We start from the raw sequence: 27,166 nt of genomic DNA on the forward strand, positions 1-27,166 counted from the left end.
TCGAATATTTAAAGTGGTATATCCCGGGGAAAAATGATTGGATCTGAATGAAATATATTTTAATCCGATAGTTTGTACTTTCTAGTTTTTGAATCAATATCTCAAATATTTTTATCTTCCTTTAATATTTTATGCGTAGGGCTGAAATGCTTAGAACATTTTTATTAATTTGATGTGAATTTTAAAAGCGTACGCAGGGTGTATTAGTATTTATACCAAGAAATTGAGTATTTTCAATCGAAAGCTTGTTTATTTCTCTTTAAAAAAATTTTATATTGATCTTTATACGAACTTCTTAGTTCGAGTTATTCGTCAACAAAGCAAATTAGACACTTTTCACTTTAAACTGCTATATCCCTCTGTAAGGAACGATAAAAATGTTTGAAATATTGATTCAAAATCTAGAAGGTACAATCTATCGAATCATTTATATTTCATTCAGATTCAATCATTTTTCACCGAGATATATCTGCGCCACTTTTGCGGGACAGTTTATGTAATATTAAGTGTATTGTGGAAGCTTTGATGTTCGCACCTCTAAGATTTATATTAAGTTTTAGATCAGGTGAAAATTGGCTGAAAATTTGCGAAGCTGTTTTCGTAAACCTATTAAATTTCCTCGTAGGAAAACTTTATATAAGTCTTGAATTTGAACATAAAAGCTTCCACAACTTACACTTACAACGCACACTTTGGGGGAAAAAAAACACAACAAATTTGACAGTTGGTGTCCGGGTGCAGTTGTTTAAAAAATTTTATTTTACAATTTTTATTGGATATTTATCCAAATAATTGTTTTGTTTATTTTTTGGCAGTCATATTAAATTTGCTGAAAGATTTTTGAAAGAATGCAAAAAAAAAAAAAACAATTTACAAAACCATTTAAAGACTTGTTCACTTTGAGATCCATACATTTTTTTAAATTAACATTAGGTTGAAATCACGATCTGGAAAATGTAGATCCTAACACTAATGCGGAAATTATTTAAAGAAAAATATCGTATTGAAGTGAAGCAAATCATGTTTTTCTCCATGTTCGTAGTTTTCTTTTCTTTAGACCTTTTTACTTACTTATTAAATAATTTTTACAGACCTTGTCGATAATTTTTTTAATCTTTATTTCAGTATCCAACGATTAGGGGGGAGGGATAATGTTAAGAAAATATAAATTACTCAAGAGATAAATAATTATATGTTCAATCTGAAACGACCCCGGTAACTTTGGCAATTGCATCATGATATAGCACCTCTACAAATTCAATGAAAATCAGGAATTTTGACATGCAATATCTCAAAAACGGTGGCGAGATTTGTGCCCATTGAGAGACATTTGTTCAAAATAACAAGAAGAATATTTTCCCAAATTCTCCAGATATAATGATCCCAGAGTCCTTTAGTATACTCTTCAAAATGGCAACTGGTGCCAATTTTATAGTATAGAAGTGTTACTAAATTGTGCATACAATTTTTATAAAGACACGGTGCGAGTCACACAAAACGGGACTGCGAAATAAACTCACACGTGCGAAATTGCTAATAAAATAATTTTTGTAGAAGAAAAAAAAAACAGAGTCGTATGACAAGGACCCTGCACAAATTTTATGAAATAACATTTTGAAAGCATTCGAACATAACCCCGTAAAATCGATTTTTAATTCAAAATTCCCTTTTGATTCATATGGCCTATTTTTGAGTATCGACATCTGGCTTATGATCATCGAAAGTGTTTTTCCATAATGTTTGCACAGGGTGTAGGGTGTTTTTTTCCCCTTTTGGTTAAATTTTCATTAAATAACAATTTCAATATCAGAGTTTCTCAACATTTTATCGTCCAAAAATTAAATTACAATTACTTAAATAATAATTTTCTCAAAGTCCAGCGTACATAGAATTTTTTTTTTACAGATTTATTCAGTTAATTAATTCGTGAAAAGAAGGATTCCCAAAATATTTCTCTAGTACGCACGGACCTGAAGGAAAATAATACCACTCTTTATTTAATATAATGAATAAATTTACATGTTTAAAATATTTTTGTTTAAAAATTATGGCTCAACTCCTGAGTGTGTCAAATTCTAAATAAAAAAAAAATAACATAGGATTAGTGGACACGGCGGCGGTGATTTGGCATTAATAAAAAAAAACTTGAATGGTTTATTGTGGGCTGCATTATTTTTTTTTTTTAATCAGTTGTTGCTGTCCTTTTTTTTTATCAAATACTAAACAAATCACCAGCAGACGGTAATGGAGCCAAACCACCTGTTACATCCGGTAGTTGTGTTAGATCTGGTAAATTTTGTATATGCGATTTGACTTCTTGTTTAATCGCATGTACTTTTTGTAATTTTTCTGTGTATTCCTGTAAATAAACAAAATAGGGAAAGTTGAGATTCAGAAAAGTAGTTAAAAGATTTTTAAAACATAATTCTGGAGCCATCATATAAAAAAATTAGAAGATTTTTTTACGGGAAAAAATGTGTAGCTATAACGTCCTAAAATGAGCTGAGTGAACAAATGAATGTGAATCTGGTATGGACACCCAGAGACATTCCAGGGAATAGGGTATTATCGTTAGTCAAAAATAAATCATGAAACTTTCAGGAGTAAATTTCAGTTCGCAGCATCGTGCCATTTCTGGTAAGCTCGTCGGCTTCACAATTTCCTGGATTGTCCCTGTGTCCCGGTACCCATACCAGGTCTACATTCATTCGTTCCGCCAGCTCATTTAAGGACGTAATCGATGACATTAGAATTAAAAGTTTTGAAAATGTATACCTCTAAACGCTGTTCAGCTTGTGCAAGTAATTCTTGTTGCGCCTGTGTGAAATCTCTTAACATGGCGGCAACTTTTTTTCTACCATCTAATTCAGCAGCTAAACGTGAATTGTAATCAAGTAGCAAACCAATTGCTTCACTCACTTGGGCACTTAATCGTTCAGCACTTTCTCGATCTAAAACAAATGAAAATTAGAATCCCAATAAACTAATTCCCACTTGGGTTCGCTACTGTTTTATTTTTGAAAACAACCAGAAGCTAGACTTGATGAACACTTGATTTCCATCGTCCTAAACTAGCCTAAATGGCCAAGCGGTCTAAGGCGTTTGTCTTACAACGTTGGACTATTTAGACTTAGGTTGCGGATTCGAATCCGGGTAGCGGCAGTGTGAACAATTTATGATTAATGGGAGTGCAGAATTGATCACATTGTCGTCGCTTGGAAAAGAACGAAGTAACCGACTCCGCCCACATCAAAAAATGTAATTATAAAATATGTTTGTAATTGAATAAATAAAGATTAACAAATAATGATGTGGGTGGCCTCTGTGATAAGGCTTATGTCACAAAAACGGAGTTTAAACCCCCATTATTATTATTATTATTATTATTTTTGAAAAAATGTGCTTAAAAAACGTTTGTCATCTGTGAATTCTTTTTTAAATTTTATTTTAATTAACTTCACTCAACTATACTTAAATTTCCAAATAAAATTTAATTTTTTTTACCTTGCAACGATGCTAACATTCCAATTTCCGAAACTTCTGGTGGAAGTGATGCAATTCGTTCTCTAACGGCTGCATCACTTGATGCAGCATTTTCTAATTCTTGTAAAGCACGAACTAATTCTTCAGGTTCCGGTGGATCTCCTGCTGGAGTGTGTGGACTAAGTTTAACATGTGTTTCCAATGTTCCATCAATCTTAAATAAAATTTGAACTTAGAAATTTCGAATATTCGAAAAAAAAAATGAAACTTACTTTAACTGTAACTTCAGCTGAATCAGATCGTTTGCGTTCTTTAGCCGGTGATTTTGATTTCCTTTCCGCTTTATTTGAATTTTTATCTACATGTTCAGTCTTACTTTTTTTAGTCGGTGGAGGTGCAGCATCACCACCAGCTGCTGCAGTACTATTAGCTGGCGTAGCAAATGCTTGTGTGAATTCTTTAATTTGTTTTGGGTCGTACACACCACGTTCACCCCAAATTTGTAGGACCCGTCCCAAACTTGCCTTAATTTTTTCATTATATCCAGTTTGTCCCATGTGTTCGAAGGCTTTTCTTAATACACTACCAAATTCACGTCCGAATTCTGGTCCTTTTTTCTTACTGTTTTGTATGACGTCATTTGCAAGGTACATAAATGTAAGTTTTCGACTATCTTTGGCTAAAAAAAAGATTTTAAGACATTTTGTAAGCTAGTTTTAGCTAAGGTCCACATTTCACGATTCAAACTCTACATATTTTTCAATCCAGAGAATATTTCGTGTAATGCGTCCACATTTCACGATTCAAACTCTACATAATCTTTGGCTAAAAAATAAAAACTATATTTAAGACCTTTTGTAAGCTAGTTTTAGCTAAGGTCCACATTTCACGATTCAAAACTCTACATATTTTTCAATCCAGAGAATATTTCAAGTTGATATATTTTCAAAAAAAATGTTAAAAGTAAAATAAAATAAATTTGCATAGTTGGATGACTTAACCAAAACATTTTCTGTACCTTTAAGTAGCTCTTTGAACCAAACTTTGACAATTGCTGCATGATGTTTCCTATGATGTATTAGCCACAACGATAACGTTTGAATACTTTGTTGTGAAGGATTTAATTCGGCTAATTTTTTTATTAAAGCACCTTCAGAAAAGTTTGACATTTTATTTATTTCATATATTAAAGTTTAGAAATTGAACCAGAATGAAGGTAACGCATTTTCATTGAACTTCAAACCGTTATTTACTTCAAACTTGAGACTGGCAAAGTATCGTAGGCCAATAGGGTATTCCACTATTTTTGAAAAAGTACTTCAAAATGTTGATTTTGCTACGAAAAAGCCACCAAAAATTTATTTCGGAAAAATACACACGCTTTCTTGCCAAAAACTTAAATTAAATTTCAAACCTTTTTTAAACTGTCAAAAAAGCGGGCATCCAATTTGATGATGTAATATGGGTATCACTATACGAAATAACACAAATAAGTTTGACAGATATATTCATAGACATCTGATTATAATAAATATAAATACTTATTATCTATGTATATATTATACCCAACTGTCTACACTGAACTAACTGATGGTCTATGACTCATACCGCTATGACGTCACAGCAAGGCTTACCCGTGTTTTAGGTCACGTGATATACATTTTAAAAATTACTATTTTTAATTTTAATATTTTAAAAGAAAAATGTGCTTTTTTCAAATTTCATGATTTATTTTTGACTAACGATAATACCTATTCGTGTAATTTAACTTTGACCCCGGCGATGTTTTGCTACAACGTGAAGTTGGCAAATGAAAACAGCCACTACTTAAGTCATTAAAAATAAATTTTAAAAGAAAATTCGATAAATTGAAAATATTAATATTTATATTTTAATTAAATGTTAAAAATGAATTTTGATTTTAGAACTTTAAAGTAATTTTGATTAATATTAGTGAATAGTTTTCAAACAAACATAACCTCAGAAATACAAACAAAAAATGGAACTTATAGTAGCGAATGTTGATCATATTAAATTTGATATTGAAGTTGCATTAGACGAACAATATGGAGCTCTACCTCTTCCATTCCCTGGAATGGATAGTAAGTACATGGATGAATAAAAAGTACAACATAATTCTAATTGAAACATTCTACGTTTATTTCAGAATCAACAGCGGCTGTTTGTGACTTTTATACATCAGCAGCCGGTTGTCAGAAAGGACAATCGTGTCCTTTTCGGCATGTTCGAGGCGATCGTACAATTGTTTGTAAACATTGGCTACGTGGATTGTGTAAAAAAGGCGATCAATGTGAATTTTTACATGAATATGATATGACTAAAATGCCGGAATGTTATTTTTATTCGCGTTTTAATGCGTGCCACAATAAAGAATGTCCATTTTTACATATTGATCCGGAAAGTAAAATTAAAGATTGTCCATGGTATGATCGTGGATTTTGTCGACATGGTCCACATTGCAGGTAAAATATTCTCATTTATGCTTTGAAGACATTTTAATGATTCGTTCACTGGCGTAATTCGCTAAACTTGAATAGGGTATTATCGTTAGTCAAAAATAAATCATGAAATTTGTAAAAAGTTAAAATTTATGTTATAATATACTTAAATATTCTAATTTCGTGACCTAAAACGCGGGTAAGCCCTGCTGTGATGTCTTAGCGGTATGAGTCATAGACCATCAGTTAGTTCAGTGTAGACAGCTGGGTATAATATATCCACAGATAATAAATATTTATATTTATATTATAATCAGATGTCTATGAATATATCTGTCAAACTTATTTGTGTTATTTCGTATAGTGATACCCATATTACGTCATCAAATTGGATGCCCGCGTTTTTGACAGTTTAAAAAAGGTTTAAAATTTAATTTAAATTTTTGGCAAGAAAGCGTGTGTATTTTTCCGAAATAAATTTTTGATGGATTTTTATTAGCAAAATCAACATTTTGAAGTACTTTTTCAAAAATATTGGAATACTCGATTGAAAAATTAACCAGATTTTGGTGTCTATCAATCATTTAGAGTAATTATGAGTTAAAAATCATAAAAATCTTGCTCATTTGATGATTAGATCAGTATTTTATTATATGCCTTCAGAATTGATCCGAAATAAACGCTTTTAAAACACGATTTTAGGCATTATTTCCAAAACTACTTAAACAGTCGTTGAAGGGAGTACAAATTATTTTTTTTTTTTTATTCTTACAGACATCGACATGTCCGTCGTGTACTTTGCATGAACTACATCGCTGGATTCTGTCCTGACGGTCCACAATGTAAATACATGCATCCACAATTTGATCTACCCGCAGCACCCGATGCGAACGCAAAAGATAGTAAAAAACCACAAGTGATTATTTGCCACTATTGTGGAGAAATCGGTCATAAAATCTCGTATTGCCTAAAAATGACCCCAGAAGCACGTGAAGCTGCTGTTAAACAAGAAGAAGCTAAATTAAAAGCATTAGGCTACATGAAACCTCCACAAGGACCTCCATTCGGTATACCGGGTGCTGCAAATGGCCAGAATTCGGAGAATAATGAGGAAATGAACGAACAACAGTTTGATCATCCTCAAGATAATCCTCGGCAGCATAATCAACATAACCAGCATAATCATCATCATAATAATCAGTCACAACAGAATAATAGCAATAATATGGGTGGTAATCATCCACGAATGCCACCCAAACCGTTGGAAGAAGTCACATGTTTTAAGTGTGGTAATAAAGGACATTACGCGAATCGTTGTCCGAAAGGACATTTAGCATTCTTATCACAAGCTAAAAGTAATTCACAGAATTTAAATAACAATAGATAAAGTGAAATTTTCTGTGTTTTTCTGTGAAATTTTTATCGTTGAATACAATTCTAAAAGACGTTGGAGATCCTTAAAGAAAGTTATCAATAATTCAGCATTTTCTCAACTATGATTTCAAATAAATAGTTTAAATAAATGTATGCTTAAAAATATGAATACAATAAACAATTTTCTTTTTTTAATTTATTTTCAAGGAAAAACCAAATATCGTGCACATTTTCTATTTAGAACATTTTCCTCTATTCCATCGTTCATCCAAATCTTGTACACCAAGCAAGAATCTCTAAACAAATTTTTGAAAACGAGCAATAATGAGCTTTACAAGTTGTTTTTAATTTTTATACAGCGTGTCTACTTAAGTTGGCTCCTTATGAGCAACATTTTATACCATGTACATATATGAAATATACATAGTATATTAAGTTTAGTCTCAAGTTTGTAACGCTTAAAAATATTGATGCTACGAAAAAAATTTTGGTTAAGGTGTTCATAGAATCACCTAATTACTCCATTTCCGGTTGTCTGTCCGTCTGTCCATCCGTCCGTCTGTCTGCCAACACGATAACTCAAAAACGAAAAGAGATATCAAGCTGAAATAGCGTGCTCAGGACGTAAAAAGTGAGGTCAAGTTCGTAAATGAGCAACATGGATCAATTGGATCTTGGGATCCGTAGGACCCATCTTGTAAACCGTTATAGGTAGAACAAAAATTTAAGTGTAAAAAATGTTCCTTATAGACAAATAAACAACTTTTGTTTGAAACATTTTCTTGTAAACATCACCGTTTACCCACAAGGGCGCTAATTAGGTGCAAAGTTTGTAGTATGTATTAATATAGAAATATCAGGTTGGGTTGTGTTTGGGTTGAGTGTGGGGTTGGGTGTCAGCCAAATTAATGTAGCAAACTGTTCTGTCACAGTTGTTTCCTTGGCTGACACCGACTCCAAAAATAACAATAATTGTATTACAAACTACATTATATTTTCGTTTTTTTTTTTTTTTTTTTTTTTTTTTTTTACTTTTTAGTGCATATTAATTTGTTTTGGAAAAGTATTTCTTTTGAAGTCGGTTTTCTTTTTGTTAAAAGTTTTTTTTATTTAGTGATTTTTAGTGAATCTGAAGTACACGAACTAATTTGTCACTAAAAAAAGAATCGTCGAAGTGATATTGAGTTATTCGTCCTCTTGTCGTGCATACTTAATGCAAATTTAAAACTTTTATGATTTTCCCATGGATGCCGTTGTCAGAACTCAACCAAAATGAAATAGGACCACACGGGAAGCACAAACTTTCAAATACATAAAGAATCATCAAAATCGGTTCACCCAGTTGAAAGTTCTGAGGTAACAAACATTAAAAAAAAAAAAAACAGTCGTATTGATAACCTCCTCCTTTTTTGTTTGAAGTCGGTTAAAAATAAAACAATATGATGCTAGCAGTCATTATGATTTTTAATTAATTTAAAATACAAATTTCATTTTTTTAATTTAAAATACAAATATTTATTTATGAATGATTTAGTAAAAAATTAGCTGTAGTTGAATCAATCATAACATTTGATTGTTGAACTGAGTTAGTTGTTGCACCAGCTACACCTGGAGTAGATGTTGTGGCAGCAGCACTGGTAGCTGTAGCATGTACTTTCATATGTGTTTTCAACGTACTCCCTTGTCCAAACGCTTTTCCACAAAATTTACATTCATATGGTCGCTCACCCGTATGAATACGCATATGTATCTTAAGTGTACCACTAGTTTTAAATTGTTTGTTACATCCTGTACAATTAAATCTACGTTCAGTTGTATGTGAGTAACGCATATGATATGCTAACGCACTTCTACGTTTAAATTGTTTCTCACAAATGGTACATTTTAGATTTGGTCGTGATTCGGTATTGTGTGTAAATCGTACATGTCGTAAATGTTCTGTACGTGTTTTAAAACCTTTGCTACATATTTGACATGTGTACGCACGTATTTCAGCATGTTTACGCTCGTAATGTATTTTTAGTGCAGCACGACATTCACACGTGTAGCCGCATGTTGAACATAAGTATGGTTTTTTACGTGGTCCCGATGAATTTTTATGTAATTTCCATATATGAATGTTTAGGCCGTATGTTGATGGGAATTCCTTGCAACATTCTGGACATTTTACGTTGTCTTCACTGTGCGCGTACAATAAATGTCGCTAAAAATTAACATCAATACATTATTAATAGTCCTGCACATCGCATACATTTAGTATTAAGAAAAAAAGTGTGAGCAAGAGATTCATCGCTAGGGTCTCCTTGATGATAGAGCAAAATTAAATTTTTTAAATTCTGGTGACGCCATACATTTTGATAACACAGGTAAATTTGATCCGATCTTATTGTAATTTATTTTTAAATTCACTAATTTTGGATAATTCTTTTCAGCTATGATGTCAGTTTTTTTGCTAGCTATCACTTATGTGTTTAAGGTAGTTCCTCCGCGACCGTCCAGTCAAAAAGTTTTGGACTAATACTATCATTCAGTGCATTAACTGTGCTATGACTATTATACATATACCATATATTATTTTCAAAAGACTGTAGTTCCTCACTACTGATTCTAGTATACATATAAACACACACACTATGACATATGCCTTTAACATTAGTCTTCATATCTTTTCCACAAAAATCATCGCTAAAACGAGTTATTTATTTAAGTTTTTTATCGAAACTATATGGTAAATAATTTTTATTTTTATTTATATATTTTCTAAATATAGTATTCTACATTATATTAGTTTTTCATAGAGATGGTGGACGTCATTCATTGGTAAATAAATATAATATTTGTAAATTTGTGTATTTTTATACACTTCTCCCATGTACACGTACAAATTGCGTCACTTTTAATTGCTAATATCTCATGTATGGCATGGTAAATCATCTTCTAATTTTAACAGCAAGTGTATTATGAATTAAATATTTTATATTCGGAGTTTTGAGAAATTCTTGGAATATCACTTTCGTGTAGGTACTACCTTAATTGCGAAAACAGGACTCTAGATTCTTGAATCCTATTAAAACTAGTTTAATTTTGATCACAAATTTGAAAAGTATGACCCAAATTTAGTAGGATTACATACTTGGTTTATTAAAATTGGATAGAATTTGGATGTGATAGAGCAAGATTAAATTTTTTGGATTCTGATGACGTCATAAAGTTAAAAAATTTTTTTTTTTTGTTAACACAGGCAAATTTGATCCGATCTTAATGGAATTTTTTTTGAAAATCAGTATTTTTGAGTCATTCTTTTCTGCTGTGATGTCAGTTTTTCACTAGCTATCACTTATGTGCTTAATTCCGAAACCAGGTCTCCACATTCTTGAAACCTATTAGATCTAGGTTAATTTTGATCACAAATTTGAATAATATGACCCAAATTTAGTAGGATTACATACTTCGTTTATCAAAATTGGATAGAATTTGGATGTGATAAGTTAAATTAAATTTTTTGGATTCTAATGACGTCATAACGTTAAAAAATGTCATCGGCGCTATGTACCCTCGTTGCAGTCCTGCTAAAGATGATGATTGTAGAATATTAAGTGAAAGTTTATAATTACCTTCATATGTAAAACCGTTTTCCCACATATTTGACATACTTGTTTATCCTTTTTATTATTATGCGTATGATAGATATGTTTACGTAACGTTGATGAATTCTTATATTGTTTATTACATTGTGTACAATAATATTGTTTCTCATGTTGTAATAAATGTTTTTGTAATTTATTTTTATAAATAAAACCTTTATTACAATATTTACATTTTAAATCATATTCATTCATATGTTTTAATTTAATATGTAATTGATATTCTGATTCAATGATATATAATTTATTACATTCCATACATTTGTATTCTTTTAATTCATTTAAATGTTGTTTTTGTAAATGTTTTTTTAATATATTTAGTTCGTAAAATGATTTTAAACAATAATCACATTTATATCTAAAAAAACAACAAAAATCAATCAAAAACGCAGGTTTTAATTAAAAGTTGTACGTTTTTTTTATTGATTTATAGACCCTACGCAAATTGAGACGCAGTTTTAGGTAAATGCATGTTAATGGGTAATGCAAGTTAATGCATGGGGGGGGGGGCTCTGTACGGTGAGTGACGCAGTTTTTATGTAGCCGTGAGTTTTTATGCAAACACGGCGTGCAAACTGCGTCAATTCAGTATAAAAAATCCACCTTATATGAACCTGCGTTACCCACAGACCTCCGTATACATAAAGCTATATCTCAATTGGAGCTCGGCCGTAAATTATACGGTATAGGTTTATGTAAGAAATAGTATATCAGGTCTTTCCTGGTAGAAAAAAAATTTGAAGAATAAGTTAAAAAGTCTTAGAAACTCTGAAAAAATCTTAAGAACTCTGAATTTCTCAACGTTTTTGTACTGTCTAATTCACAGTTATTCAGATTTATTCAGTCTGAATTAGACGGTCCAAAAACTTCTAGAAATTCAGAGTTTCTAAGACTTTTTAAGACTTGTTCTTTCTTCAAATATTTTTCACACCAGGGTGTCTGTTACTTTGTATAAATGTAGCTGAATTTATAGCTGAAGAAAGACAGACCAGAAGCATTAACGCTGCTTGGCTGTCGGTGCGGATAGTAATTTTTCAGAACATTAGAGTGTTTAATCGAACAAATTCGCATATCTCGTAAATAATCATCACTTTGCTTGATACACGGTACAGTAATCCGGCAGCCGGAATGATAGTCGTAAATCTAAATATTCAGAAAAAATCCTACATCCTACCTTCCGCCCTTTGGCTTAACCAATACCTATGTTAGATACTTACTTAGCATCTCGTTGATGACGCTGCATATGTCTTTGATAATTACCATTCTCATAGAATCCTTTATTACAAATGTTACAAGTTGCACAGATCTTTCTATTTGTATCATGCGTCTCCATGTGTCTCGCTAACGATGAAATATTTACTAATTTTTTATTACATATTAAACATAATAATTTACTTAAATCACATTGATCTGTACTTAAACTTTGTAACCAATTAATGCGAGCTTTACGTAACGATAACCTATTATTATCATTATTATATTGTACGTTAATACTATCATCCGTTAATACTTTTAATTCATCATTATCATTATTATCATCATCACTACTGATCATTGAATTATTATCATTATCACTTATTACATCATCATCATTATCCTTAAATTGATGTGGCTCATCTTTGATATCAAGTTCATTTTCTTTTTCACTTTTTATTGATATATTTTCAATAGTGTTATCTTTGTCTGTTGTTGTATTTTTAAACCATTTTTTATCATCGTTGGTCTGTTCATTTAATAATTCTAATAAATATTGTTCGGATCGTTCACACTGTTTTTTAAAATTAATTGTTTGGTAAGTTTTAAAAATACAATCATTACAAATTTGTGTCGGTAATTCATTATTTTCATTTATCTAGAATAATTAATTAAATTCGTATTAATTAAGGTGTTTGTTTCCCTACAGTATTGTAAAAAAGTTTTGGTTTATTGCACGGTACATCCATATAAACCAAACACATGCTTTGTAGTCAAGTAATGTGTTATTTTTAGCTTTAGAATACCACGCAACTACAAAAATATATAATATATTCTGTACAAGTGCTGCTTATAAATTTGATAGTATAGATATATCGCCCTTCAATCATCAATACTCTGACTATAGTCGTCTCTGTTTATCAAATGATGGATCTTCGATGAACTCATAATTAAATTAAAATTTTTATTGTTTTCAATCGCTTAGACAGCCTGATGCACAGTACAAAGTAGGCAAGGGTCAATGACTAGACCCCGCCTAGATAGGCGATTTAAATTCAGCCACGGGCGTTCATAGCTCGACATAGGAGGTTTCCTTTCATGTTCTTAATATATATGCTCTTGCCTAGTTTAAATAAATTCTATGTGCTTAAGCATCCTAGTTTTCTTGTTTATTTTATATTAAACAAAAAATTAATATTTTTATGTAATATCTATTGCATTATACACGTTTGAATTTTAAATATAATCGATGCCAGTTTCATACAATGAAACATGGATATGTAAAGTGTACATCTACCTTAAGTTTTGAAATATTGAAGGTGTATGGGCTTCTTTATAAGAATTTCTTTGCAAAAATGCTAAATTTGGTAGTACAGACGAACACTCCATTAGTGAATGTTGTTTTATAATTAAAAAAATATTTTATAATGTACCTTAATTGTTGTAAAAATTTGTAACATTTGTAAAACATCTGATTCAGATGTGCAGATGGAAATCATCCCTTGCTTGAATTCTAAACAAGTTCTACATATTTTATCAAAATCATATTTAGTTACCGATGTGAACGTTAAGGACATTTTTAATATTTCTAAACGAAATTAAATATTATTCTATGTACAAAATACAATGTATAAACTGAATTATAATTTTATTTATTTTTTCTTTTAAATTGAAACGTTTTAACCTAGCGATAGCGGTAGCGTAAACTTTTATGGCATTTCGATAGTTCGATATTATATCCAAATCGAATTTTAGGATGTTGTAGCAATAATTGAAATTTTATATTTGAAGCCCTTAATATGTTTTAAATTGATTTATACGGTAATAAAAGAAATTATTTAATAAATATGAGACCTAAATATGTGAGAACTTTCAGTAAAGCAACATTCGAACCAAAAAGATTATCTTTAAATGGAACTTCAGAACCCTAAATATTCATGATTGACCGTGGTTTCATTAAAGATTATGTTGGTAATGATATGACATTTTAACGTCAATAAACTGTCAGTGGTTAAATTAAAATAAAATAAACAAATATTAAAAATAAAAATGTTAAATTAAATTAAAGTAGATATTTATTTAAATGAAAAATGTCTTTTACAAGTACAGTAACTACAAATGATTTTAATAAAATCTGTAGAACATGTTTAGAATTTAAAGATGATATGGACTCAATATATGATAATGATACATTTACATTATTTACAATATTTAAAATTAAGGTAAATAATATTATGTTTGTACATTTTTATTATTAATTATTAATATTTGGAATGAGTATAATAGATTCATAAATCAAAGGGCTATTCATAATATTTACATGTACTGAATTACACTCTTACATTTGTTTACATTAGTTTGGCTATATACTATGGATTTCAATAAAACTTTAGAAATACATTTTTTGATTAACAAAGTTTCCAAAAATTGTTAGGTCCTTGGGCTTTTTATTATTATTTTATCGTTCAAAGTTGGCTGAAAAAATGATTAATTATATAGGTTATCCTTTTCAATTGGATATTTCTATATCAAAAAATCTACAGAGTGGGATAAAAAAACTAAAAACTATCTAAAATATTTAGACAATCTTGTAGTTTATAATAACTCCATAAAAATATAAGGTTGAGGATGATATAACAACAAAATTTTAATTTAATTATGAGTTCATCGAAGGTCCATCATTAGATGAACGGAGACGACTATAGTTAGAGTATTGAAATTGAAGAGAAATATCTATACTATCAAATTTATAAGCATCACTTGCACACAATATATTATATATTTTTGTAGTTGCGTGGTATTGTAAAGCTAAAAATAACTCATTATTTGACTACAAAGCATGTATTTGGTTTATATGTATGAACCGTGCAATAAACCAATACTTTTTTACAAGACTGTAGGGAAACAAACATCTTAATTAATACGATTTTAATTAATTATTCTAGATAAATGAAAATAATGAATTACCGTCACAAATTTGTAATGATTGTATTTTTAAAACTTACCAAACAATTAATTTTAAAAAACAGTGTGAACGATCCGAACAATATTTATTAGAATTATTAAATGAACAGACCAACGATGATAAAAAATGGTTTAAAAATACAACAACAGACAAAGATAACACTATTGAAAATATATCAATAAAAAATGAAAAAGAAAATAAACTTGATATCAAAGATGAGCCACATCAACTTAAGGATAATGACGATGACGATGTGATAAGTGATAATGATAATATATTTAGTGATGCTGATGATAATAACAGTAGTTCGGAAAATGATGATTTAGATGATGATGATGATTTTAAACAAGAAATAACCACAGATGCTGATGGTAAAATAATTCAAACTGAATCGAACAGTGCTAGTAGAACAAGGAAGTCACGTATTGAATGGTTAATGACTTTAGGATCCGATAAATGTGATATCAATAAATTATTATGTAACATATGTTTAAAAAAATTAGGCACGAAAAGTTCATTAGCTAGACACATGGAAACGCATGATACAAATCGGAAAATATATGCAACTTGTAATGTTTGTAATAAAGGATTTCATGAAAAAGGGAATTATGTGAGGCACATGATTAAACATGAAAAAGAACCTAAGTAAGTTATTCATTTGTTTTAATAGGTGGAGGAGCAGGCGTAGTATATACTGCACGTATGTGCTAAATTCCGAGGCCAGGACTCCTCATTCTTGAAACGTATTAGAGTTAGGCCAATTTTGATCACAAATTTGAAAAGTATGACCCAAATTTAGTCGGATTACATACTTGGTTTATCAAAATTGGATAAAATTTGGATGTGATAGAGCAAAATTAAATTTTTTGGATTCTGATGACGTCATAAAGTTAAAAAATTCGATTTTTTTGATAACACAGGCAAATTTGGTCCGAGCTTATTGGAATTTTTTTTAAAACCCACTAATTTTGGGTCATTCTTTTCAGCTGTGATATCAGTTTTTTGCTGGCTATCATTTATGTGCTTCATTCCGGGACCAGGACTCCACATTTTTGAAACCTATTACAGCTAGGTTAATTTTGATCACAAATTTGAAAAGAATGACCCAAATTTAGTAGGATTACATACTTAGTTTATCTATATAATTAGATATATGTCTCCGATTTCATGTTTATTCTCGAAGCCGAGGATGATAAACATGAGATCTGAGATATTCTTTAATGGCTGCCGTGGTGTGTACTATTTTTCTACTACGGGGACGGAAAACAGCATCTTCATTTAGCGCAGCGGGCGAAAGTTGATAGTTTCCGCTCGGAGGGGAGAAAAATAATTTTTACGCTGGCTGTTATAAATATTACGCTTGAACCCTATACTGCATACAGAATATTTAAACAATTAATTAATGATTTGCTTGTTGTTTTTTTTGTTCTAGACATAAATGTGAACATTGCTCGAAAAAGTTTTATGAATTAAGTTTATTAGGTAAACATTTACAAAAGAATCATGCAGTTAATCCAATTGAATGTGATGAATGCAATAAAAAGTTTTATTTACAAGAGCAATATGATTTTCATATGAAGATCCATAAACAAGATTATGAACATATTTGTAAATATTGTAATAAAGGTTATTTCTTGTTACATCGTTTACAAGAACATCTGTTAACGCATGAACGTACATATTTATGTACGATATGTAATAAAACGTATAAGAATCATACGTCATTAAATAAACATAACTTTAGATATCATAAAACTGTACAGGAGCCACAAGTATGTCAGATATGTGGCAAAAGTGTTCTACAAATTAAGGTAAATCAATTTAAATTATATACATCTTTTATCAGGCGAGCGAAGCGAGCCTCTACTAGGTTAAAATGTAACTTTTTGGGGGTAAACTTTACAAAAAAAATACAAAAGATTTAGACATGAAATGAAATGTTATAGTTCCATATTTATGTCTAGATGTGTTATCAATCATTATTTTTAGAAAAAATTATTACAGGGTGGACCATTTTAATGTATAATATCTAAAAGCTAATTTTGTAGAATTTGAAAAAGTTGTAGAATTTGATGGGGGGACAACATATTCTGACGTAAGATTGAACTTAGTTCTCTGGGTAGCTTTAATTGTTAATTTAGATCAAAGGTCCCCAAACTTTTTTTGTCTTGTAGATCGCTTGTCATGGTTTTGTATGAACTCCTCGTTAACTAATGTTACATTTTTGAAAATTTATTAACTTCAAATTAGCCTTAATAGATTTAAATGGTTCTGTGTGTGTTGATTGTTAATAAATTTGATTTAAATATTATTGTTGCAGGCTCACATGTTAATACATAACGGTGCACGGATGTTTGAATGTGTCGAATGTGAAAAATCATTCTTCTATCGGAGCGATTTGGTAGCACATTGTAAACGTAAACATCGTAAATCAGATGAACCACCACCGTTACTACCATATTTATGTAATATTTGTGGTAAACGTAAGTTATCGAATGCAGCATTAAAACAACATATCATTCATGCACACACAACAGAGAAAACGTTAAAATGTACGTTGTGTGATAAATATTTTAAAACGGATAATGCGTTAAAAGGTCATATTCGATATATACATAAAGATGTTAGAAATTATAAATGTACGATTTGTACGAAATCATTTTATACGAATGCTATATTACGGAATCATATGCGAACGCATACGGGCGAACGACCGTTTCAATGTCATATATGTGCTAGAGCATTTGGTAAAAATAGTACGTTAAAGACACACATGAAAATACATAGAGCTGCTGATTTAGACAATTAATTCATTTAATGAGTCAGGCTTTGGTGTTTTGTATTAGAATATCCTGTGTTTTGACATAAGAAAGTAAGAACATCGTGAAACAGACGTTTATTGATCGCCTAGAATTTAGGGATGGCGTGAAATTCGTGGGATATTTATCCAAAATTTTAGTAATTTAGATATTATTTTCAATAGGGAATATTCATGAAACTTAAATTTAGTTCAAATATTTTTCTTCCGTAACTTTAATGACTTTACATTTCAACTAAACCATTATTTTAGTAATTAATATCTTTTTAATTACTTAAAATTAATTAATAAAAGTACAAATTCAGTGAGGACATTTAAAAATTTCTAAAACGGAAATTAAAATTTTTAAACGGACGTGACATCATAGTACGGGCTTGTCAAATTTGTTGACATACTGTATGATATTAATTACTTACATTTTATTTGGTATTTCATTAAACTATATTATTCTACGGATTTTTATTAGAAAACTTAATAATAACGAGTGTAAATTCTATGTTGTAAATTCATTTTTTTAAGTGTAAATTATACATTGAACTGTCACTAATTGACAGATCACGTACTTATACGTCATCAACAGAGAGCGCCAAAAAACTGCGTTTAAATATCTCAAAATTATAATGTATTTTAAATATTTGTTTACACTTAAATACACCATTTTTAAGCAGTATTTATATTTTTTACTTTGTTATAACGGTGTAAACAATGAATTAAAAATATCAAAAAAGACATGAATATTCCCTATTAGCACTATTTTTAGCGGGCGCTAACTTTAGCTGAATGCAGCCAATGTATTAATCAAAGAGAATAAAATAGAGGTGAAATTATGTTTTGAATAATATGATTTCTTTGATTTTAATTATGAGTTTTTTGTACAAAAATTTTTTATACTCAATAAAACATAGTACTTAATTTGTATAAATAAAGCTTTACTTTTTATAAATCCCTAAAATTAAAAAACTTGTTGTTTTTATACTTCTGTAAACAACTTTTAGAAAATATTGATTTTTGAATTAATTAAAAGCATATAAGCATTTGAATTAGTCATTTGTGCAATAAAATCAATGAAATATTGATATTTAATTAATTTATAATTAAATCTCATAAATATATTATATTTTAATTTATTAAAATCGATTAATTTAAAAAAAGTACCACAGTAATAGTAAATATATTGTAGTGGAGTATTCTACTTGTCATGTAAATTAAAAAATATTATATAGTGGAATGAAAGGAGTGAGCTTCATTAATTAAGTAAATAAATAACAAAAATTAAAAAATGATAACAAAATCAGATTTTGATAAAATATGTAGAATATGTTTAGAATTAAAGAAATTAAATGAAATGAATCAATTTACAATTGATATTAAATCTATGCTACAATTTTGTACAACTATACAGGTACGTATTTATTAATAAATTAAAGTCATTAATTAACAATTAAAAAAAAAGGATCTAATGTTAAAAATAAATGTTAAAACTTTAAACTTAAACAATAGGGAATATTCATGTATTTTTTTAAATATTTTTAATTCATTGTTTACACCGTTATAACAAAGTAAAAAATATAAATAATGCTTAAAAATGCTGTATTTAATTGTAAAAAAATATTTAAAATACATTATAATTTTGAGATATTTAAACGCAGTTTTTTGGCGCTCTCTGTTGATGAAGTATAAGTACGTGATCTGTCAATTGGTGACAGTTCAATGTATAATTCAAACTTTAAAAAATGAATTTACAACATAGAATTTACACTCGTTATAATTAAGTTTTCTAATAAAAAGCCGTAGAATAATATAATTTAATGAAATACCAAATAAAATGTAAGTAATTAATATCATACAGTAAGTATGTCAACAAATTTGACAAGCCCGTACTATGATGTCACGTCCGTATAAAAATTTTAATTTCCGTTTTCGAAATTTTTAAATGCCCTCACTGAATTTGTACTTTTATTAATTATTTTTAAGTAATTAAAAATATATTAATTACTAAAATAATGGTTTAGTTGAAATGTCCAGTCATTAATGTTACGAAAGAACCAAATTTAAATTTCATGAATATTCCCTATTGTGAGATAGTTGATAGAGTATTTTAATGAAAAATTGAACTATATTGTTAATTGAAATTTACGTGGAAAGATTTTCAATGGGAGGGGTTTTGACCCCCCAAAACCCCTGCCGTGCGCACAGGCCTGACTGTTCCGAATGGTAAACCTCTTATAATATTCATATTGTTTAATTTTTAGTTAAATAATAATTCATTATTACCATCACAAATATGTAATTTATGTTTAATAAATATAAATAAATATTATGAATTTAAAAAACAATGTGAACATTCTGAACAATATTTATTACAATTATTATTAAATGATAACAACACAAATGATAATGATGATAAAACATGGTTTCAAAATATACAAATTAAATACGAACAACAACAACAACAAACTAATTTAAATCATAAAGATGAACAACAACAAGTACAAGATGATAAAAAAGATTTTAATATTTATGAAGGAGTTGGAGTGGGTGGTGGTGGAGCTGGGGAACCATCATCAACTAAACATGATAATAATGGTGATGATGTTGTTGAAGATTTAAATGAATTGAATAATGATTATAATGATAATAATACAGATAATACAGATAGTAGTACAGATAGTAGTGATAATGGTGATAATGATTTTAATGATCAAGAATTTGAACAAGAAACTGAAGAAACGTTATATGATAATAAAAATAATAAGTTATCGAAACGTGCTGAGCAAATACAATGGTTAGCACTTGCTTATAGACGAAAAAATAAACGAAAGAACGGGGATATTTTGATATTTTATGTAAGAACAGTGCTCTTCTGATCACGACAATTATTATTTAATAAAAAGAACTTCATCATTAAGGCTATATTTCTGCCTATTAGATTAGGATACCTGGCTCTCACCCAGGAGGCTCGGGTTCGATTCCCGGTACCGGAACCATTATGTAAGAGCTTGTTCTTACAAATTAAAGCTGAAATGTGGAGAAAAAATAAGAACAACCATTTGATGTCTTTAAATCTCTCTCTGAGGGTGAGATGGTAGCCATGGATCTTGCATACGATCAATAAGAAACAAGAATCACCAGCCCGTTACAGTTTTTATAATTAGATTATTGAAAAGGGATTTTTGTCTTTTCATGTTTTTGAAAACTTGAAAAATCTACATAAAAGGCTGGAAAGTAGGGTTGTAGAAGTAGTACTGCTAAAAGATACTTCTATAAGATTAACTCAATTTACATATAAACTCCCTACGCTTTAACACAATTTAATGAAAGTGTAGAGGTGTGGAACGTTATAAAAACTGCGAAAGATCATGTTTTGTGCTTTCTGGCCACGCAGAAAGCCAACTTCTCCGCCGGGATTTCTTCCAGGGTTGATGGATTCAAACATTCTAAACCTGACGGCCTGTTTGTTTCTGTAGATGCAAAAAATATGTATGGAGGTTTCGTCGTCCTCCATACAGACCCTACAAGTGAGGTTATCGGAGATACCCAATTTATAACAGTGGTAGTTCAATCGACGGTCTCCTGTCAAGAGTCAAAAGTGAGTTTCAGACGACTACGGTCGAATGGCCTAGCTGTGGCTATACACATTTTGACCTGTCGCATGCCCTGTGCAAAGTCGCTGCCATCAAGATGAGCTTCTCGTAGCCACTCCTTGATTCGGTAAATTACGAAGCATCTTGTTATGTAAATGACAGGCTCAGATGAAAGAGGCGTTTGAGACAACCTCTCTTGTACCAACGAGTTCGCTGCTCATTCCCTTTAATACCAAAGTGGTCCGGTACCCAGGTCATTGATAGACTATCATCGATAGGACGCTTCAAGGGCCCGAAGAGCGACTTGACTATGTGAGAAGATGCTGATTTGTGTCCCACTGTAAACTTTTGTTCCCCAGATCTGGACACCTCGCTTATTAATCAAGAGGACTCGATTCTTTTATTGCAGGTCCTTAAAACCCAGCATCGGATAGATCTCCGGCCATTAATCCATCCGTTTACAGATATAACCCGGGCAGGGGTGAAAGACCATGATAATTCGACCTTAAAAGGGGGCAAGGGGCTGAAATGTTTCTTTATTGTTTTTTCCGTGATTATAGAGAGTAGGTTTTACATAAAATTCTAAAATATCGCTCTTTCATCACTAAATATATCCATTTTAAGTTTGATTTTTTTGTTGTAGGTTACAAACATTAAGTTCTGATAAATGTAATATTACAAAATTATTATGTTTAATTTGTAATAAAACGTTAGCTCACATCGGATCATTAGCCAGGCACATGGAAATACATGAAACAAATCGAAAATATGTAGCGGAATGTACACAATGTAACAAAGGATTCTACGATCAAACGAATTATTTAAAACATTTAGAACGACATACGGGCCAAGTACAAAAGTAAGTTTTGCATTGTTAAAAAACAATAAGTTTGCAAGTGATGGGTGTTTATGCCAGGATTTCTTGCATACAAAACGCGTGTTTAGCCTCTAAACTATATATCTTTGAAGTTGGTGATGTGGTCTGTATGGCACGCATTCTCATGAACACCTTGTTTTACACTCCGTTCATTGCGTGAAATTTTCACACAGAGATGTTCGCGACATGTTTTCTTAGGATCATTTTTAAATCGTGTATATACAGTGTGTCCCCGGATAGAGGTAACTATACTTGTAAATTTCCTTATTTTGCATTTTAAGAAAAAAAGTAATTCTTTATAAGAAGTTTTGCTTATTCTGAAAAGTATGTAGGAATATTTAAAACTTCTTAATAATGTACAGGGTAGCCAAAAATTTGGAATCACTATATATATTTTTAGTAAACTACCCTTCTTTTTTATAAGTTGGCGAAATGTTATAAAGAAAAGTAACTCGCAATTAAAAATTACGACTCTATACAAAATATCAAGAAGATCCGTGTACTTTAATTATAACATCATTTTTTATTTGAACAAAAGCTCTAATTATAAAAAAACGTAAGAAAGGAAATAATAATAAATCAATTAACATGTACTACTCGAGAGTGTAATTTTTGTGGAATAGTTTAGAAAATTAAAAAGAAAATTTATTTTCTCGGATAAACATTCACTAAGAATGGAATTGTTAAAGTTGAAAAGATCTTCTTGATATTTTGTATAGAGTCGTAATTGTTAATTTCGAGTAACTTTTCTTAGTAATATTTTATCAACTTTTAAAAACGAAGGGTAGTTTACCCAAATAAAAATAGTGATACCAAATTTTTGGCTACTCTATACATCATTTAGAAGTTTTAAATATTCCTACATACTTTTCATAATAAGCAAAACTTCTTATAACGAATGAATTTTTTTCTTAAAATGCAAAATAAGAAAATTTACAAGTATATAGTTACCTCTATCCGGGGACACACTGTATATACATGATTTAAAAAGAATCCTAAGAAAACGTGATTTTTTGGGAACGTCCTTAAGAGTGCATAAATGATTTGTATTTAATTTTGTAGACATAAATGCACACATTGTGATAAAGAATTTTATGAATTAAGTAAATTATCAACACATTTAAAGAATACACATAAATTATCATCCGAATATAAATGTAAAGAATGTAATAAAGAATACATATTAAAAGAACAATATACAACACATATACAAACAAAACATTATAATATTAAACGATATAAATGTACAAAATGTCCAAAACAATATCATTTACAACATCGTTTACAAAAACATATTAAGAATACACATGAGAAAATTTATTTATGTCAAATATGTGATAAACAATATAAATCACATACATCGTTAAAGAATCATACCGATCGTTATCATCCGAAATCAATTGATAAACAATCGAATTTATTAAAAAAATCATGTCATATTTGTGGTAAAATTGTTTTACATATGAAGGTAAACTAACTCTTAACTTATTTTTATCATTTAACCCGTCAGCACTGGCGTCAAACGTTCTGTAACACAGGTCTGCGACTAAAAAACTGCATAGGATTTTTTTACATTTTCTTATACATTTTGACCTTTCAAAAACAGGAAAACTTTTCAAAACATTCTATCACATAGGTTTTCATAGATATTAGTAACAACAAAAATCTTAAAGTAGTAGTATTGTACAATAAAAATAAATTAGCTTCGCTTCCAATGGGTTATTCTGTGCATATGGAAGAAAACTAACTATAACAATTTGGCCATTACCCTGGAATATAATATCAAATATCAATGGACCATCAATGGATGGTTTGTGGGGACTTCAAAATACTCACGATGCTTTTGGGTCAGCAGGCAGGCTATACTAAATTCTTATGCTTCTTATGCTTATGGGATAGTAGAGCCAGAAAACAGCACTGGACTAAAAGTGATTGGCCACCCCGAGAAACTTTAAAAACTGGGGAGAAAAATGTTATCAATACTACTTTGGTGCCGCCAACAAAATTATTGTTGGCACCTCTCCATATCAATTTGGGGTTGATCAAACAATTTGTAAAATCCCTGCAAGAGGGTGGAGACTGTTTTAAATATCTATGTACAAAATTCCCGAAGCTGTCAGAAGCCAAGTTGAAAGAGGGAATTTTCACTGGCCCCGACATAAGAAAGCTTTTAACTGACACCCTCTTTGTGGAAAGTATGATTGAGAAGGAAAAAGAATCTTGGGTATCGTTCAAGGATGTATTGCGAAAGTTTTTGGGAAATACTAAGGATCCTGACTACAAAACCATTGTTCAACTAGCAGCTTACGAAGCTCAAGGCTGCAAGATAAGCCTGAAGGTCCATTTTTTACACTCTCACATAGAATATTTTCCTGGGAACCTGGGAGCTTACCGTGAAGAACAGGAGGAGCGGTTTCACCAGGATGTCCGCGATATCGAGAGACGATACCAAGGAAGATGGGATCTCACTATTCTTGCAGGCTACTGTATAATTTTTAATTCGAACGGTTCACGCGAGTGTTGATGGGTTAATATATTATTTTTATATTTTTCATATTAAAATAATGTTTTAATGTTTTATGTTTAATGTTTTAGAGACATATGTTAGTACATAATGCTGCCCGTACATTTCAATGTACAAAGTGTACAAAATCATTTTTATTCAACAGTGATTTAGTAGCACACATTAAACGTGTTCATGATGCTGCTAACAATCAAGATGGTGCATCGAATGCCACCCTTCTACCATATTTATGTAATATTTGTGGTAAACGTCGACAATCACAATCAGCGTTACAACAACACATTATTCATGCGCATACAACGGAGAAAACGAAATTATGCACAATATGTAATAAATATTATAAAACTGATTCAGCATTACATCGACATATTCGATTTTCACATAAGAATGATCGTCGTTTTAAGTGTACAGTGTGTACTAAAGTATTTTATACGAATGCTATGTTACGTATTCATATGCGTACTCACACCGGGGAACGTCCGTATCAATGTGTGATCTGTTCGAAATCGTTTGTACAAAGTTGTACGTTAAAAACACACATGAAAGTGCATAAAGGAGCTGATGATCAACAATATCACACTAGTAACACCGCGTAATCAATCAAATACTTAAGAGTCTACTATCATACGGATCCAAACTGTCATAAGGGGGGGGGGGGGTGTATTTAAACTTTTGTTTATCATATTAGGTCATAAAGTGTCAATAAAAACAAGAAACTCTTTTTTCGAGTAAAAGAACATTTTATTCAACCGGTCAAAATGTGATATTTAGTCACTATTCTTCATACTTCAGTAAACGAGACTTAAACCTCATCGATCTTCAGACATTGTGGACCTAAAGTATGTTTTGTGATGACGGAAAGTTGAAAAGAAGCGTTCATTCATCGCTGTGGTCACAGACAAAACTGCTAGAACACGAATAATTTAGTAGACATTTTGAAACGCATTTTCATTGCAAATATCGAGTGCTTGGAGTGAATTTTTAACGTCCTATTCGGCAATGTTCATTGTAAAAAATTTTGAATAAAATAGCTAGCTTTCGATGTGTTTTATCGAATTGGCGTTTGTTTGACGGCGAAATATAATGAAAAATGTCCAACACGCGTATAAGTTGACGTCAATTCAACAACTGTTGTGTTCAATAGTACATCGCCTTTTTGGATGGAAAGAAGTTAAGCAAAAAAGAAACCATTAGAGAAATATGAAGAGTGAATAATTATTAATATTGATTTGAACTGCGAACAATTAACAATTTTATATTTTATTTATAAATTCAATAAAAAATATCATCGATTATTTTATTCTTTTTGAGTTTGATTTACCTTTGGAATTTTTCACAATGCAGAATTAACAATCAGGCTAGTTAGAGTATGCAGCTCCGTATACTTAGCAGATAAAATTGTTATTTTTCACTCGAACTATTTCCATTCATTTGGGAATCGTTTGGGAGGATTAGGGAATATAATTTTTGAAATTGGGAATCATTAGTTTTCCTGTAATTAATGATTCTTTTTTCAGCGTATAGTTAGCAGGTTGGAAATTAAATCCACTTAATTTTTATGTTATTTGAAAGGAAATCATTTGGGAATTACGATAAACACGGTTTCAGAGTTTGGGAATGTATAATTAATTAATAACACCTATTTTTTAGTTTATTTATAGGTTATGTTAATTAACCGTAAACAAAATTATTCTAAATGAAGTAACATTTGAATATTGCCGCCATTCATATTACCATAAAAAATTATTACTAAAAAATAAATGTAATTAATTAAATAATTATACTGTACCAAATGATGAAACCGTGTTTAATATAATTCCCAAATAAATTAGATTAGTCTCCATGTAAATTATTATCAAATAACTTAAAAATGGTGAAAATTTAATTTTTGACCTGCTAATTATACGCTTTGAAAAATTAATTAATTACATGAAAACTAATCAGTCCTAAATAATAAAATTATATTCCTAAATCTTCCCAAACGATTCCCAATTGAATAAGAATAGTTTTAATGCAAAATAAAACTTAACATTAACATAAATTAAAAAATAAATTATTCAGTAATATTTGAATATCGGCGCCATACTTCCATATAACAATTAATGATTCAGGTGTACGGTTAATTAACATAACCTATAAATAAACTAAAAAATAGGTTTTATTAATTAATTATACATTCCCAAACTCTGAAACCGTGTTTATCGTAATTCCCAAATGATTTCCTTTCAAATAACATAAAAATTA

At 30.1% G+C, this 27,166-nt stretch overlaps 6 protein-coding genes across 6 annotated transcripts; 3 read left to right on the forward strand and 3 right to left on the reverse strand.

Moving 5' to 3' along the window:
• Nucleotides 1-136: 136 nt before the first annotated feature.
• On the reverse strand, nt 137-4,689 carry LOC123297317 (regulation of nuclear pre-mRNA domain-containing protein 1B). The gene is made up of 5 exons (XM_044878927.1): nt 4,502-4,689; nt 3,756-4,162; nt 3,505-3,697; nt 2,776-2,951; nt 137-2,359 (listed from the first exon to the last, which is right to left on the reverse strand). The coding sequence occupies exons 1-5, from the start codon at nt 4,650-4,652 to the stop codon at nt 2,213-2,215; spliced, it is 1,074 nt and encodes a 357-aa protein (XP_044734862.1). The 5' UTR covers nt 4,653-4,689; the 3' UTR covers nt 137-2,212.
• A 730-nt stretch (nt 4,690-5,419) lies between these two features.
• On the forward strand, nt 5,420-7,469 carry LOC123297435 (cleavage and polyadenylation specificity factor subunit 4). The gene is made up of 3 exons (XM_044879094.1): nt 5,420-5,585; nt 5,651-5,966; nt 6,717-7,469. The coding sequence occupies exons 1-3, from the start codon at nt 5,483-5,485 to the stop codon at nt 7,327-7,329; spliced, it is 1,032 nt and encodes a 343-aa protein (XP_044735029.1). The 5' UTR covers nt 5,420-5,482; the 3' UTR covers nt 7,330-7,469.
• Nucleotides 7,470-8,820: 1,351 nt separating this feature from the next.
• Nucleotides 8,821-11,112, reverse strand: LOC123297436 (gastrula zinc finger protein XlCGF71.1-like). The gene is made up of 2 exons (XM_044879096.1): nt 10,931-11,112; nt 8,821-9,519 (listed from the first exon to the last, which is right to left on the reverse strand). Exons 1-2 carry the CDS (start codon nt 10,934-10,936, stop codon nt 8,836-8,838), a joined length of 690 nt encoding a protein of 229 aa, XP_044735031.1. The 5' UTR covers nt 10,937-11,112; the 3' UTR covers nt 8,821-8,835.
• Nucleotides 11,113-12,173: 1,061 nt separating this feature from the next.
• On the reverse strand, nt 12,174-13,733 carry LOC123298928 (GATA zinc finger domain-containing protein 13-like). Its single transcript, XM_044881029.1, has 3 exons — nt 13,588-13,733; nt 12,356-12,812; nt 12,174-12,235 (listed from the first exon to the last, which is right to left on the reverse strand). Exons 1-3 carry the CDS (start codon nt 13,729-13,731, stop codon nt 12,174-12,176), a joined length of 663 nt encoding a protein of 220 aa, XP_044736964.1. The 5' UTR covers nt 13,732-13,733.
• A 511-nt stretch (nt 13,734-14,244) lies between these two features.
• LOC123298929 (zinc finger protein 501-like) lies at nt 14,245-18,078 on the forward strand. Its single transcript, XM_044881030.1, has 4 exons — nt 14,245-14,262; nt 15,100-15,764; nt 16,552-16,930; nt 17,440-18,078. Exons 1-4 carry the CDS (start codon nt 14,245-14,247, stop codon nt 17,926-17,928), a joined length of 1,551 nt encoding a protein of 516 aa, XP_044736965.1. The 3' UTR covers nt 17,929-18,078.
• Nucleotides 18,079-19,282: 1,204 nt separating this feature from the next.
• LOC123298930 (zinc finger protein 2-like) lies at nt 19,283-26,158 on the forward strand. The gene is made up of 6 exons (XM_044881031.1): nt 19,283-19,339; nt 19,950-20,013; nt 20,413-20,722; nt 22,165-22,380; nt 23,461-23,866; nt 24,994-26,158. The coding sequence occupies exons 1-6, from the start codon at nt 19,283-19,285 to the stop codon at nt 25,516-25,518; spliced, it is 1,578 nt and encodes a 525-aa protein (XP_044736966.1). The 3' UTR covers nt 25,519-26,158.
• Nucleotides 26,159-27,166: the final 1,008 nt, after the last annotated feature.

Source organism: Chrysoperla carnea, chromosome 4, assembly GCF_905475395.1.
Source record: "Chrysoperla carnea chromosome 4, inChrCarn1.1, whole genome shotgun sequence".
NCBI lineage: Eukaryota > Metazoa > Arthropoda > Insecta > Neuroptera > Chrysopidae > Chrysoperla > Chrysoperla carnea.

Coding starts and splice junctions, on each gene's coding strand:
- LOC123298930 (XM_044881031.1), top strand. CDS start 19,283: ATGAATCAATTTACAATTGATATTAAATCTATGCTACAATTTTGTACA. Junction 20,723..22,164: donor CGTGCTGAGCAAATACAATG/GTTAGCACTTGC, acceptor TTTTTGTTGTAG/GTTACAAACATTAAGTTCTG. Junction 22,381..23,460: donor CATACGGGCCAAGTACAAAA/GTAAGTTTTGCA, acceptor TTAATTTTGTAG/ACATAAATGCACACATTGTG.
- LOC123297435 (XM_044879094.1), top strand. CDS start 5,483: ATGGAACTTATAGTAGCGAATGTTGATCATATTAAATTTGATATTGAA. Junction 5,586..5,650: donor TCCATTCCCTGGAATGGATA/GTAAGTACATGG, acceptor CGTTTATTTCAG/AATCAACAGCGGCTGTTTGT. Junction 5,967..6,716: donor CGACATGGTCCACATTGCAG/GTAAAATATTCT, acceptor TTATTCTTACAG/ACATCGACATGTCCGTCGTG.
- LOC123297317 (XM_044878927.1), bottom strand. CDS start 4,652: ATGTCAAACTTTTCTGAAGGTGCTTTAATAAAAAAATTAGCCGAATTA. Junction 4,163..4,501: donor GTTCAAAGAGCTACTTAAAG/GTACAGAAAATG, acceptor TCTTTTTTTTAG/CCAAAGATAGTCGAAAACTT. Junction 2,952..3,504: donor AATGTTAGCATCGTTGCAAG/GTAAAAAAAATT, acceptor CATTTGTTTTAG/ATCGAGAAAGTGCTGAACGA.
- LOC123298928 (XM_044881029.1), bottom strand. CDS start 13,731: ATGTCCTTAACGTTCACATCGGTAACTAAATATGATTTTGATAAAATA. Junction 12,813..13,587: donor AAATTTTTACAACAATTAAG/GTACATTATAAA, acceptor TAATTATTCTAG/ATAAATGAAAATAATGAATT. Junction 12,236..12,355: donor TACAGATCAATGTGATTTAA/GTAAATTATTAT, acceptor TTTGTAATAAAG/GATTCTATGAGAATGGTAAT.
- LOC123298929 (XM_044881030.1), top strand. Junction 15,765..16,551: donor AAACATGAAAAAGAACCTAA/GTAAGTTATTCA, acceptor TTTTTGTTCTAG/ACATAAATGTGAACATTGCT. Junction 16,931..17,439: donor AAAGTGTTCTACAAATTAAG/GTAAATCAATTT, acceptor TTATTGTTGCAG/GCTCACATGTTAATACATAA.